The sequence below is a fragment of the Staurois parvus genome, unplaced genomic scaffold (genome assembly GCF_062004578.1).
Source record: "Staurois parvus isolate SC_StPar_1 unplaced genomic scaffold, SC_StPar_1.0 ptg000538l, whole genome shotgun sequence".
Lineage (NCBI taxonomy): Eukaryota > Metazoa > Chordata > Amphibia > Anura > Ranidae > Staurois > Staurois parvus.
The window spans coordinates 2,573,471-2,586,301 of record NW_028318334.1 but is presented as its reverse complement, the minus strand read 5'-3'; the positions used below and the strand labels follow the sequence as shown (position 1 = coordinate 2,586,301).

At 41.3% G+C, this 12,831-nt stretch overlaps 1 protein-coding gene across 2 annotated transcripts in view; it reads left to right on the top strand.

The window, feature by feature from the left end:
- GHDC (GH3 domain containing) overlaps window positions 1–12,831 on the top strand; it is a 249,984-nt gene that overhangs the window by 153,573 nt on the left and 83,580 nt on the right. For both annotated transcript variants that reach the window (XM_089690635.1, XM_089690634.1), the window contains exons 6-8: window positions 1,877–1,948; window positions 2,494–2,627; window positions 8,676–8,764. In XM_089690635.1, coding sequence (XP_089546761.1) covers window positions 1,877–1,948; window positions 2,494–2,627; window positions 8,676–8,764 — 295 coding nt within the window. The remainder of the gene's footprint in view (window positions 1–1,876; window positions 1,949–2,493; window positions 2,628–8,675; window positions 8,765–12,831) is intronic.

Below are 12,831 nucleotides of genomic sequence, written 5' to 3'. Positions count from 1 at the left end.
AGAGGGCAGTGCGCATGCCTGACTGCGGCGCGTTCTCCCTGGTCTGTGTAAATGCGGCTGTCGCACGGCCCTCCCTTCTGTGGCAGACAGTCTTCTGCTTGAGAGCAGAGAGCAGTGCGCATGCGTGACTGCGCCGCGCTGGGAGCGACAGAGGGCGGTGACGTCAGGGCCGGGCTTCCAGCGTGAAGTGTTTTTCTCTTCCCCTCCCGGCTGCCGAGCAGAGACTTCAGCTCCAGCTACCTTTTTCACCCTTCACATTAGTGCAGGTAAGTTTTTTTTTTTTAAATTTGTTTTCAATACATTGTGAAAACTCAGCTGTCAGTTGATCTTAATGTTATGAAATGAAAAGTATGTCGTTTGCAATTAACTTGGCATAAAATAATTTATTTGCATTTAATTGTAATGGTTCAAAGAATGTTCGGAAAAATGTTCGGCCCTCCACCATGTTCACTTCATCCAATCTGGCCCTCTTTGAAAAAAGTTTGGACACCCCTGATGTATGCCAAACACTTGTGTCACCAAAAGCAATGTAATTTATAATTGTAACAATTCCAAACCTGTGAAAATGTTTTCATGTTTATTTTTGTCCACACAAACTGACTTGACCTTCTCTTTATGTTACATTGATAATTATAATTTGCACAGACTGATTATTTTTTTTATGTTGACATTGCAATGTGATCATGTAATAATGTCTCACAAATAACAACTTCCAGTTTCTCACAGCCAATTATTATTCTGGCCAATGAAATGAATTAATGTCCAAGGCGCTTGACGCTTGTAAACGCACCTAAACGCTTGTTAAAGCGTTAGACACTGTGACAAGTGTTAGGTGTTTTTTCTGCTAAAATGCTGCTGCCAAGAGGTGGAGCATTGTTAAAACGGCGTAAGGTGCAGTGGTGTAATGAGGGGGGTTGGTATGAAAAGCCCTGAAATTTTTTCAGGCACAGTGCTGATGGGAGTGCTGGCACAGTATTGAAATGAGGTTTTCGGCAGGGGGTGAACTGTGCCATTGCTGAGGAGCTGTCATCTGTAGCTCCAGATTCTGGCAACAGTCTTCCTAGCTAGCAGCACCACAATACGAGGCACATGCACTGCAGTGCAGGTCATTTGTTACCTATCGTAGTTGTTTATTTTGGTGCCATTCTAAATGAATGGCGCCACAAAGAGCACTCTGTGTTAATGTGTGTTGAGCTATTGTGCAGTAAAATGCACAATACCACAACACAAAGGTCTGAAGTGAGCCTAAAGACTAACTATACTGTCATATAACTTAATTCTACTGATTCCCACACTATTCTGACTAAACCTGCTTGCGCTTCTACCTTAGAACAGCCTAAGAATCAGTTTGTGAGCCTACACAATATCTGGTGGCATTCAGTCAGAGAAGCCTCTCTGCAGGCTTACAAGTAGAAAGGTATTTCATTCAAGCCTGTGAAGAAACCAGTACCAGTACAGATGAGGGGGGGGGTCATTGGTAGACCAACTGTGGCAAACATAGGATGAAGCTCTAAGTGATTTTTTGGAACCAGGCGAAATTCAAACAGTGTGTACCTAGTTTAAGACAGTAACTGTGTTACTGAGTGGATCACCAGATGAAAAAAAAGGTACACAAATAAATAAAAAGCAAATGAATGCAGCAACCACATTTAAGGATTGATGAGCTGCAATTTATTATTTTTAGGGGGGTTTAATACAGCTTTAACGTGCCAACTGCCTCTCTTACTGTAGAATCCTTCCAATGCAGCAACCATCATGTAGAAGTCCAACTTCTAATTTTTTTCTTCATTTCTTTTGTTTTCAATATTTTTTTTTAAATCTGTCCAGAAAGTTTACAGAGCTTCTATAAAACCAAAAATGAACCTCTATATTTCAGGTACCGGCTTGGGGACATTGTACAAGTTACTGGATTCCATAATCGCAGTCCTATATTAGAACCCCTTTACAGGTGTGTAATACTGCAATTTTCTTAGTTATCATTAGGGGTTAAAGTATAAGTAAAGGCAAAGGCAAATTTTTTTTTAAAGTTTTGAACAGAGTGGAGAGGGATTAAAACCCTTGTCAGTTGTTATTGCTATCTGTGCCCCTGTTAAGGAGATTCACTCTCTTTATGTGCCCTGTTTACCAATGTTATTGAACGTGAAAGTACATTTTGGGTTGTCCCCAGAACAAAAAAAAATGGGAAATCTTTCAATGGGGAAATTAGTTCTGGTAATCCGGGGGTCCCCAATTGATTCACTTAATTTGCAGGGATTTCCTCTCACTTCCTGTTTGACTCTGGGACAAGAGGTGTAGGGAAATCTCTAAAACGGGACAGACACGTTGGAAAAGAAAATCTGACGTGTTTTAACCCTCCCTTGCTCTATCCAAAATGAAAAATAAAGTTTTACCTATAGTTCTACTTTAATCATAAACCTTCTTTTTCTTTTTGGTTAGTATTGTTAGTATTGTATCTCTACAACTCTGAGTCATGTGAAAAACATTATTTTACAGGAAAAGCCAGACCCTTAATGTACGTGGAGAGCGTATTTCAGAATCTAGTTTCTATAAATCTCTTCTCCAGACTGTAAGAATGTGGCCTGGGGCCTCCCTCCTCAACTACTGCTGTGCAGAAAATACAATTATGGGTATGTAGTCAGTTTTAAAAAAAATTTTGTTAATAATAATATTAATATTGTTAATTCCTGGTAGCCTTTGACATCTGTGTAGATACTTTGGAGTGATGTAGTCATGCAGCATACCCTCCCCTTTCATAGTGGCCAGCAGGGGGGGATCTAATGTAAGCAGGAGAGGGGGTGTAATTTCCCCCCGGTGCAGCGCCAATAACTCTCTCTGTGCCCCATACTCTAACCCCCAGGCCCCCCTGTGTGGCCCCCCACTCTGCAGCACTTCTGGCTTCCCCCCTCTATTCTCCTGCTCTCTGCTGCTGCTTTCAGGATGGAGAGTGGGGAAGTGACCAGTAAATATGTCCTATTTACTGACCCCTTCCTTTTGTGAACAAACACAGTGAATGATCGATATCAATCCCTCACTGTATTTACATACCTCCCAACTGTCCCGGATTGGGCAGGACTTTCCCGCATTTTCACCTTTGTCCCACGGTCCCAGTGTACAGAGGCTTTATCCCGCATTACTCTATCTATTCTTTATATGCTGACTTCCAGCCAAGCAGGACATGCAGCAGTGTGAACAGTGTGAACATCTAGCACAGCCAGGGATTGGCGGGCAAGCCAGTGGGGCTCGCAGCCACAATGAGTGTGCAGCTGTCAACTCCAGCCTGTGATGTCAGGGATGGGCGGGGCCAATATGCATTTCAGGGGCGCCACCCCCTTTGTCAAGCAAGTATTGCATAGACAAACAACTGGCATTTATATATTGCTGGCCAGGGAAAATGGTGACAAGGGCAGGACCAATTGGAACTTCAGCATGTGCACCCGCAATGGTGTATAATAAACCTGAATTAGGTTAAGTGGGCCCTGCCCCTTGCCACCTTTTTCCCGGTTGGCACTGTATAAATGGTGGTTGTTTCCCTATGAACGTGTTGTTTTTAAAAGGGGGCAGAGCCCCTGAAATGCATATCGACCCAGCCCATCCTCAACATCACAGGTTGGACTTGACAGCTGCACGCTGTCTCTCATTGCAGCCGTACCCCCGTGTTCGCCAGTCCCTGGCTGTGCTACATGTTTACACTGCTGCAGGTCCTTATTGGTTGCACTCTTTTGTTATCCATCTGATGCTGGCATTCTTGCCTCTAAATCCTGCACACTGCATAAAACGCACTTCTGAATCCTGCATTGTTCATGAGACTCACTTCTAAACCTTGTACTCTGTATGTAACGCACTCATGAATCCAGCACTCTGCATGAAACACACTCCTGAACCTTGCACTCTGTACGTAATGCACTCCTGAATCCAGCACACTACATGAAATGCACTTCTGAACTCTGCAATCTCTATGTAACACACTCCTGAATCCTGCACTCTGCATGAAACACACTCCTGAACCTTGCACTCTGTACGTAATGCATTCCTGAATTCTGCAGTTTGTATGAAATGCACACCTGAATCCTGCCCACTGCATGAAACCCACTTCTGAACCTTGCACTCTGTATGTAATGCACTCCTGAATCCAGTACTCTGTATGAAATGCACACCTGAATCCTGCACTCTGTACGTAATGCATTCCTGAATCCTACGCTTTGTATGAAATGCACACCTGAATCCTGTACTCTGTACGTAATGCTTTCCTGAACCCTACGCTCTGTATGAAATGCACACCTGAATCCTGTACTCTGTACGTAATGCTTTCCTGAACCCTACACTCTGTATGAAATGCACACCTGAATCCTGTACTCTGTACGTAATGCTTTCCTGAACCCTACACTCTGTATGAAATGCACACCTGAATCCTGCACTCTGTACGTAATGCTTTCCTGAATCCTACACTCTGTATGAAATGCACACCTGAATCCTGCACTCTGTACGTAATGCTTTCCTGAACCCTACACTCTGTATGAAATGCACACCTGAATCCTGCACTCTGTACGTAATGCTTTCCTGAACCCTACGCTCTGTATGAAATGCACACCTGAATCTTGCGCTCTGTACGTAATGCATTCCTGAATCCTTCCACACTTTGTGTAACGCACTCTTCCACAGTTTGTGCAAAACCATTTATTCTTTTTTTTTAATGATTCTGCTGGGGTTTGTGTCCGTGAGACTCTTGCTTGTGACACAGCAATCCAAGCATATTTTATAGGTACAAAGAATCCTGGGTTTTGTTTAAACACGCCCCTTAAGCTCCTTCCACTGGTAAGCATTTGGCCACACCCATTTTGCACAACGCAGACCACTTCTTCACTTAAGTGTCCCTCATTCTGAAGTTCAAAAGTTGGAAGGTATGTATTCATTTGTAAGTGAAGCGTAGTAGACTGTGTTTATTATGCTTCTGTTTATGAATGAACAGAAACATCTGTGCAGAGCTTTCTGTTCATTCACTGTTCAGTGCAGCTGAGGCTGCAGAGAAGGGATGGCAGAATCTGTTTCAAAAGAGATATCAAGGGTGTGTCTCAAGCCCCTCAACAGCATTCTGAAAAAAATAAATAAATAAAAAATAATTGCAAAACTGTAAAAATTAATTCAAATAAATAAATAACTTTTCTAACAAATATGTTTTTTAAATGAAGGGCTCATTCACCGGGTTCTCTGGCCCATAAAGTGTGAATGAGGGGTTTATTTGTGCAGTTGGAGCCGCTTAGTCTATGACGATGCACAGGTGTGCAGGTGTGGGTGAGTGACCCCGAATACACACTGTCTGTTTGAGGCCAGACACCCACATTGACACGTCTGTCAAATTAGGACCTGAGACAGGAGGCGCCCGTCTGAGTGTAGTAATAACACTGTATTTAATAGCAAAGGATTAAAAACACTCACAAAGGAAGTAATAAAACAAATCTCATCTGTGAGAGATGACCATTCCTCAAAACGTCCTGCAGGTGCCACCGGTGGTTGGTGCAATAGCAGCTGGGCTGATGGAGATGGTGAGAGACACTGTAGTGGTCAATCCTACAGAATGGTGGTGTTGTGGAGCCGATCCAGTGGCGTTTGTGCAGGAAGGAGTCTAGTAACCAGCATGGAACACTCCTCATAGATGTCCAATAGAAGGAGCTAGAGGCTCCGAGTGCATAGCCTGACTTTCCCGCATCTGTGCTCTTCCTCCCCACTGACCCTCTTCCTGTGATGTCACATCCTGCCGGAGTGTTCACTGCATCACTTAGCCAGAAAATGACACAGTTCAGGGGTCAGTAGTGAGTGATACAGAGTTCTGGGGTCAAGAGTAAGTATGCAGAGTTCAGAGGTATGCAGTAAGTGATGCAGAGGTCAGTAGTAAGTGAAGTCAATAGCAAGTGACAGAGAATTTAGGCGTTAGTAGTAAGCAAGACAGAGTTCAGAGGTCAGACTTGGAGCAGAGTTTAGGGGTCAGTAGTAAGTGATGCCGCAGAGTCAGGGGTCTGTAGTAAGTGATGCAGAGGTCAGTACTAATTGATACAGAGTTCAGAGGTCAGTTGTAAGTGACACCAAGTTCTGGAGTAAGCAGTGACTTAGAGTTCAGGGGTCAGTAGTAAGTGACTCAGAGGTCAGTGGTAAGTGATGCAGAGGTCATTAGGAAATGAGGCAGAGTTCTAAGGTCGGTAATGACTCAGGGATCAGTAATAAGTGATGCAGATTTTAGAGGTCAGTAGTAAGTGACACAGAGATGAGGGGTCAGTAGTAAATACATTTCCTACCACTAACCATGAACAGGTGCCTCAGCCTGCACAGATAATGTTCTGTACATTCCCTGTTCAACACTGTCGCATTGTATACTATTTAAGTCAGGTCTGACTCTGTGTAACCAAATCTCTCCCCACAACCAACATTCAGCGCAATCAGAAACATGCATATTTATGCCACAGCATGCTGTGTGCACTGCATTTTATCATTCGCAAACCCAATTATAGTCTTGCACATAGGCCCACTGATTTTAGAAAACACCACTGCATTAAAGAGGAACTTCTGACCTGGGGAAAAAAATTAAAATCAGCAGTTACAAATGCTGTAGCTGCTGACTTTTAATAAAAATGCACATACCAGATCAGGGATCCAGTGCTGCCATCACCCAAGCCAGTCTTCGGTGTTCCGGCACTGCCATCTTGCAGCTTCACAACCAGCAACCCACTGCGCATGCATGAGTCACACTGCACGTTCTGAATGGACTTGCAGTCAACTGTTACATGTGATATGTCCCAGAAAAAAAAAACATTCAAATGTGGGAGAGGAGGGGGGAGGAGGAGAAAAAACATAACTTCCCTTTTAAGGTATACAGTCAGGTCAATAAATATTGGGACATCGACACAATTCTAACATTTTTGGCTTTATACACCAGCACAATGGATTTGAAATGAAACAAACAAGATTTGCTTTAACTGCAGATTGTCAGCTTTAATTTGAGGGTATTTACATCCAAATCAGGTGAACGGTGTAGGAATTACAACAGTTTGCATATGTGCCTCCCACTTGTTAAGGGACCAAAAGTAATGGGACAATCAGCTTCTCAGCTGTTCCATGGCCAGGTGTGTGTTATTCCCTCATTATCCCAATTACAATGAGCAGATAAAAGGTCCAGAGTTCATTTCAAGTGTGCTATTTGCATTTGGAATCTGTTGCTGTCAACTCTCAAGATGAGATCCAAAGAGCTGTCACTATCAGTGAAGCAAGCCATCATTAGGCTGAAAAAAACAAAACAAACCCATCAGAGAGATAGCAAAAACATTAAGCATGGCCAAAACAACTGTTTGGAACATTCTTAAAAAGAAGGAACGCACCGGTGAGCTCAGCAACACCAAAAGACCCGGAAGACCACGGAAAACAACTGTGGTGGATAACCGAAGAATTCTTTACCTGCTGAAGAAAACACCCTTCACAACAGTTGGCCAGATCAAGAACACTCTCCAGGAGGTAGGTGTATGTGTGTCAAAGTCAACAATCAAGAGAAGACTTCACCAGAGTGAATACAGAGGGTTCACCACAAGATGGAAACCATTGGTGAGCCTCAAAAACAGGAAGGCCAGATTAGAGTTTGCCAAACGACATCTAAAAAAGCCTTCACAGTTCTGGAACAACATCCTATGGACAGATGAGACCAAGATCAACTTGTACCAGAGTGATGGGAAGAGAAGAGTATGGAGAAGGAAAGGAACTGCTCATGATCCTAAGCATACCACCTCATCAGTGAAGCATGGTGGTGGTAGTGTCATGGCGTGGGCATGTATGGCTGCCAATGGAACTGGTTCTCTTGTATTTATTGATGATGTGACTGCTGACAAAAGCAGCAGGATGAATTCTGAAGTGTTTCGGGCAATATTATCTGCTCATATTCAGCCAAATGCTTCACAACTCATTGGACGCCGCTTCACAGTGCAGATGGACAATGACCCAAAGAATACTGCAAAAGCAACCAAATAATTTTTTAAGGGAAAGAAGTGGAATGTTATGCAATGGCCAAGTCAATCACCTGACCTGAATCCGATTGAGCATGCATTTCACTTGCTGAAGACAAAACTGAAGGGAAAATGCCCCAAGAACAAGCAGGAACGGAAGACAGTTGCAGTAGAGGCCTGGCAGAGCATCTCCAGGGATGAAACCCAGCGTCTGGTGATGTCTATGCGTTCCAGACTTCAGGCTGTAATTGACTGCAAAGGATTTGCAACCAAGTATTAAAAAGTGAAAGTTTGATTTATGATTATTATTCTGTCCCATTACTTTTGGTCCCTTAACAAGTGGGAGGCACATATGCAAGCTGTTGTAATTCCTACACCGTTCACCTGATTTGGATGTAAATACCCTCAAATTAAAGCTGATAGTCTGCAATTAAAGCACATCTTGTTCGTTTCATTTCAAATCCATTGTGGTGGTGTATAGAGCCAAAAATGTTAGAATTGTGTTGATGTCCCAATATTTATGGACCTGACTGTAGTTCCGCTTTAAATATTTCAATAGTGATGTAATGCAAGGAAGGAAAGAAAGTCATTAACCTTGTGTAAGCTCATCATAGATAAAATAAATGCTTACACTCAATAATGAATTATATGTAATCCTATGTTCTTACAGATTGTAAAGTGATATTTTCTTTTCAGGTCAATTCTCCGGGGGCTCTGACCCTCACTATAAGGTGTTTGTTGCCCTAAAAGGTGTGCGAGACCTTTCTGAGGAGCAGAGATATAAGGTGAGCACAGCCAGTGATGACTCTAATATATAATCATTTGCACTTATTCCTAAATGCGTGGGCACAAGCTCAAACTGTTACATGGTTCAGAATTCCTAACATCATCACTTTGTATGTTCTGTGACTTCAGTAAAGTGTGTATAGTTATAAAGTACAGCATAAATTGACCAGGGTTTTCACATCATGATTTTGGCAATAAAAGCCCAACTGAAGCTTCTGTTTAAATTGACTTTCCATGCATTCTAGGTGCATCAAAACAAAAGGTGTGCAATGTCTTACATTTCATTTTCTTTAGCAAGCAGCCACTCACTGAATATGAAAGCCTGACCCCTGCAAGTAGCTGCTGAGTGAGACCTTGCCTGCATTTTTTGCACTGTGAACACCATCAACCAACAGGTCACCCAAGGGACAGTTTTTTTGTATGTCAAAACTCAGTGATACTTTACCAACCACCAGATGAACCTCATAAACACTACTTCAATGTATTGCACCCAAAGCAGCAAATGCAGACACACTAGGGTTGTTTTACTAAATGTAAATAGACTGTGCACTTTGCAAGTGCAGTTGCTCCAGAGCTTTAAGGACAGAACCGACAAGGACTGGATGGCAGGGTGTTAATTTGAGCGGGTTTTTTTATTTTAGGAGGGCAGATTTGTTTAGGGTGATGTCCTGCAGAGATTTGGTTTTACACCGCAGTCATCCAAGAGAACAGCTATGTCTCTTGAGATATCTGATGTCAGTTTGCCAAGGTTTGCCATACTTCTTCTGTATGTAGTGAGAGGAGCAAGTGCATCCAGTGTGGATGAGGGTGAGGTATCGTAGACAGAAGTGGCCAAGTCAGAGCAGAACAAGGTGACATTTTGTCATAGAGGTGGTCAGCAGTGGAGTACAGAAATGGGAAATGTTTGTATGAGTAATCGTATGCAGCTTGGTGGTGTAGGCAGTTGAAGACATGGAAATTGCAAAAGTGATGAGGTTGTGATCAGAGAAGAAAGGGGTGCCAGGAGTGCAGAGATGGGAGAATATCAGGTCAAGGGTGGTACCATCAGAGTGAGTGAAAGTGTGTGTATATATTGTTAGGCCAAAAAATGAAGTGAAGTTGAGATATAGCCAGGCTTTTAACATTATCATGGATGTTAAAGTCACCAAGAAGTTTAGTCTATCATTAAAAATGTTCTAATAGATACCAAGTCAATAATAGAACTGTTGTCCTCTGTAAAAGACATTACAAACTTGGATTTTCTTTTTTTCATTTTTTTTTTTTATTCATTTTGATTATTTCATTAGTGTAAACAAGAACAAGCATTGCTGCCATTAGTAAATGTTTACATATTGACAATGTGCAATGCATCATGTTTACAGTCAGTGTTATATAGGCACTCATAAGTGTGGGAATACAGCTGTTATGATTAAGGTTATGGTTTTCTTGTTGGATGTTGAAATAAGCTTAGCGCAGTGTTTGTCCTGGCAAAATATAGATTTAGTTTTTTTTCTGTGATGGGAAAGAAATAAAGACAGTGTGTAAAAGTAGGAGAAGACAAAAAAAAGGGAAAATATGGAGGAATGGTGGTAGGGCCAAGACTATAGGGGCACAAGGTAAGGTTGGAGGGAAGGATAGGTTTGGTGTAGGATAACTATGTACAGATAAAACCTATATTTGTTAGAAGGGTAGAAGAGGTCTGTCTCTGCTTCTAGACAAATAAATTATCGCCAAGGAGATTAGAAACTAAGAAATTAAAGTAGTTATAAAGGCTTAAGGCTTTTTACCTTTGTGCTTTCTATGTATGAAGGTAAAAAAAACTTGTGTGCACTGCCATCAATCACAGCCAGTGAGGAGGGAGCAGATGGCAGGGACAAGCCTTGCTCTTTGTCTCATAGACACACAGAGGCTGCTTGGGAGCAAGCACAAAATCAGCTTGCTCTGGGGGCACTCAGCAGGAGGGAAGGGCTAGGAGTGCCGGCGGGGGACTCAAGAAAAGGAGGATCTGGGCTGCTCCTGTGCAAAACCATTACACAGAGCAGATAAGTATGACATATATATATTTTTTTAAACATGAACCCTTAGTATCACTGTTAGTATCATTTTCTTGTTCTTTATTGGGTGAACTAGATGGACTTTTTTTCAGCCAAACTAAATAAGTATGTAACTTTGTGACTATGTTTATATTTTTATTGTTACTTTGGGATCACAAAACATACTGATATATTTGGGATCATAAAACATACTGATATATTTGGGATCATAAACCATACTGGTATATTTGAGATCATAAAACATACTGATATATTTGGGATTATAAAACATACTGATATATTTGGGATCATAAAACATACTGGTATATTTGGGATTATAAAACATACTGATATATTTGGGATCATAAAACATACTGATATATTTGGGATCATAAAACATACTGATATATTTGGGATCATAAACCATACTGGTATATTTGAGATCATAAAACATACTGATATATTTGGGATCATAAAACATACTGGTATATTTGAGATCATAAAACATACTGGTATATTCGGGATCATAAACCATACTGGTATATTTGGGATCATAAAACATACTGATATATTTGGGATCATAAAACATACTGATATATTTGGGATCATAAAACATACTGGTATATTTGGGATCATAAAACATACTAATATATTTGGGATCATAAAACATACTGGTATATTTGGGATCATAAAACATACTGGTATATTTGGGATCATAAAACATACTGGTATATTTGGGATCATAAAACATACCGGTATATTTGGGATCATAAAACATACTGGTATATCAATAGGAGTAGCATCAAGTAGCCAAGCCATTTAAAACTGTTTGTTCTCTTTCTACAGTGTTCTCTTTAATTCCAGCCAAAAGTTTCACCGTAAGATTATTTCAGAAAGCCTGATGGTGTTTTTAAAAATGAAAATAAATGGTGCAGCGCTAACTTCAAAAGTGAATAAAAATGAATAAAAATGAATGTGTATCCATATATTAATAAAGTGCTAATGAGTCAAAAAACCAAAAATATGCATATAGCAATAAAGTGCTAATAAGAACCGTGATAACACAAAAGTGGAAAATACTAGTGTACGGGTCACCTTAGTGACTTAAAAATCGTGATGAACACACAAAATATATAATGAAATAAACTGGTGTTAAGTGTCCTTGGTAATAATCAAAAAACCTTTTGAAGCAAGTACTAATAAGTCCATAAAGTAGCAAGTGCTGATAAAATGAGATAAAAAACCATGCAATGTGTTAAACGTGAACACTTCGTGCAAGTGCCGGCACACTTTAAATCCACTCCAGCTGCAGTGCCTCCTCGCCTCCTTCCTGTGACCCAAAAGGGCCCAACAAGCATTCAGGATCACTCTGGATCCTTTATATCTCCGGCTAATAACTCTCCAGAAAGCCAAGGATCATAAGTGGTGTCCTGTTCAGCCTCCAAATGCTTCCTCCTCTGCCTTTTATAAGGGTACTCTGTAGGGTATATTACTCACAATCCTAGTGAGTAATAAAAAGATCCTCCATAGTGTAGTATTATTAATAATGCAGTCTTTTTATTTAAACATAAGAAGTACACTCACATGAACATGCAGTCCCTTCCTCCTGCTGTATGTGGGTATGCTGCATCCATGTGGTACTTACTGGGTGTACTAAGATGGCGTCCTCCACTGGAAGTGCGTCACTCGTACTGGAAGCTGCGTATCGGCGTTACGTACGCATTACGTCACGTGGTCTCGTGACTTCCCCGGGGTATTGTCAAGGAGACGCAGCTGCTCCTTTTATATTGGCATTGGCGCATATCCCTCCTCCCAAGCTGATAACAAAACCACGGCCATATTCTAGAAGCCTAAAAATGTAGATAAAGCGCATACCTGGCCTCCCAGGCTAATAATTAGCCGCGGCCATTGTATAGAAGCCAAAACAGTATTGTATATGTATATGCTCATAATAAACTAGCCTCTAAACCCAGGAAAAAAACATTTAGATCCAGCCAAAAACCCCAAACCAGTCTGGATCCATAATGAATAAATAAACTATACTCACTAAAAAA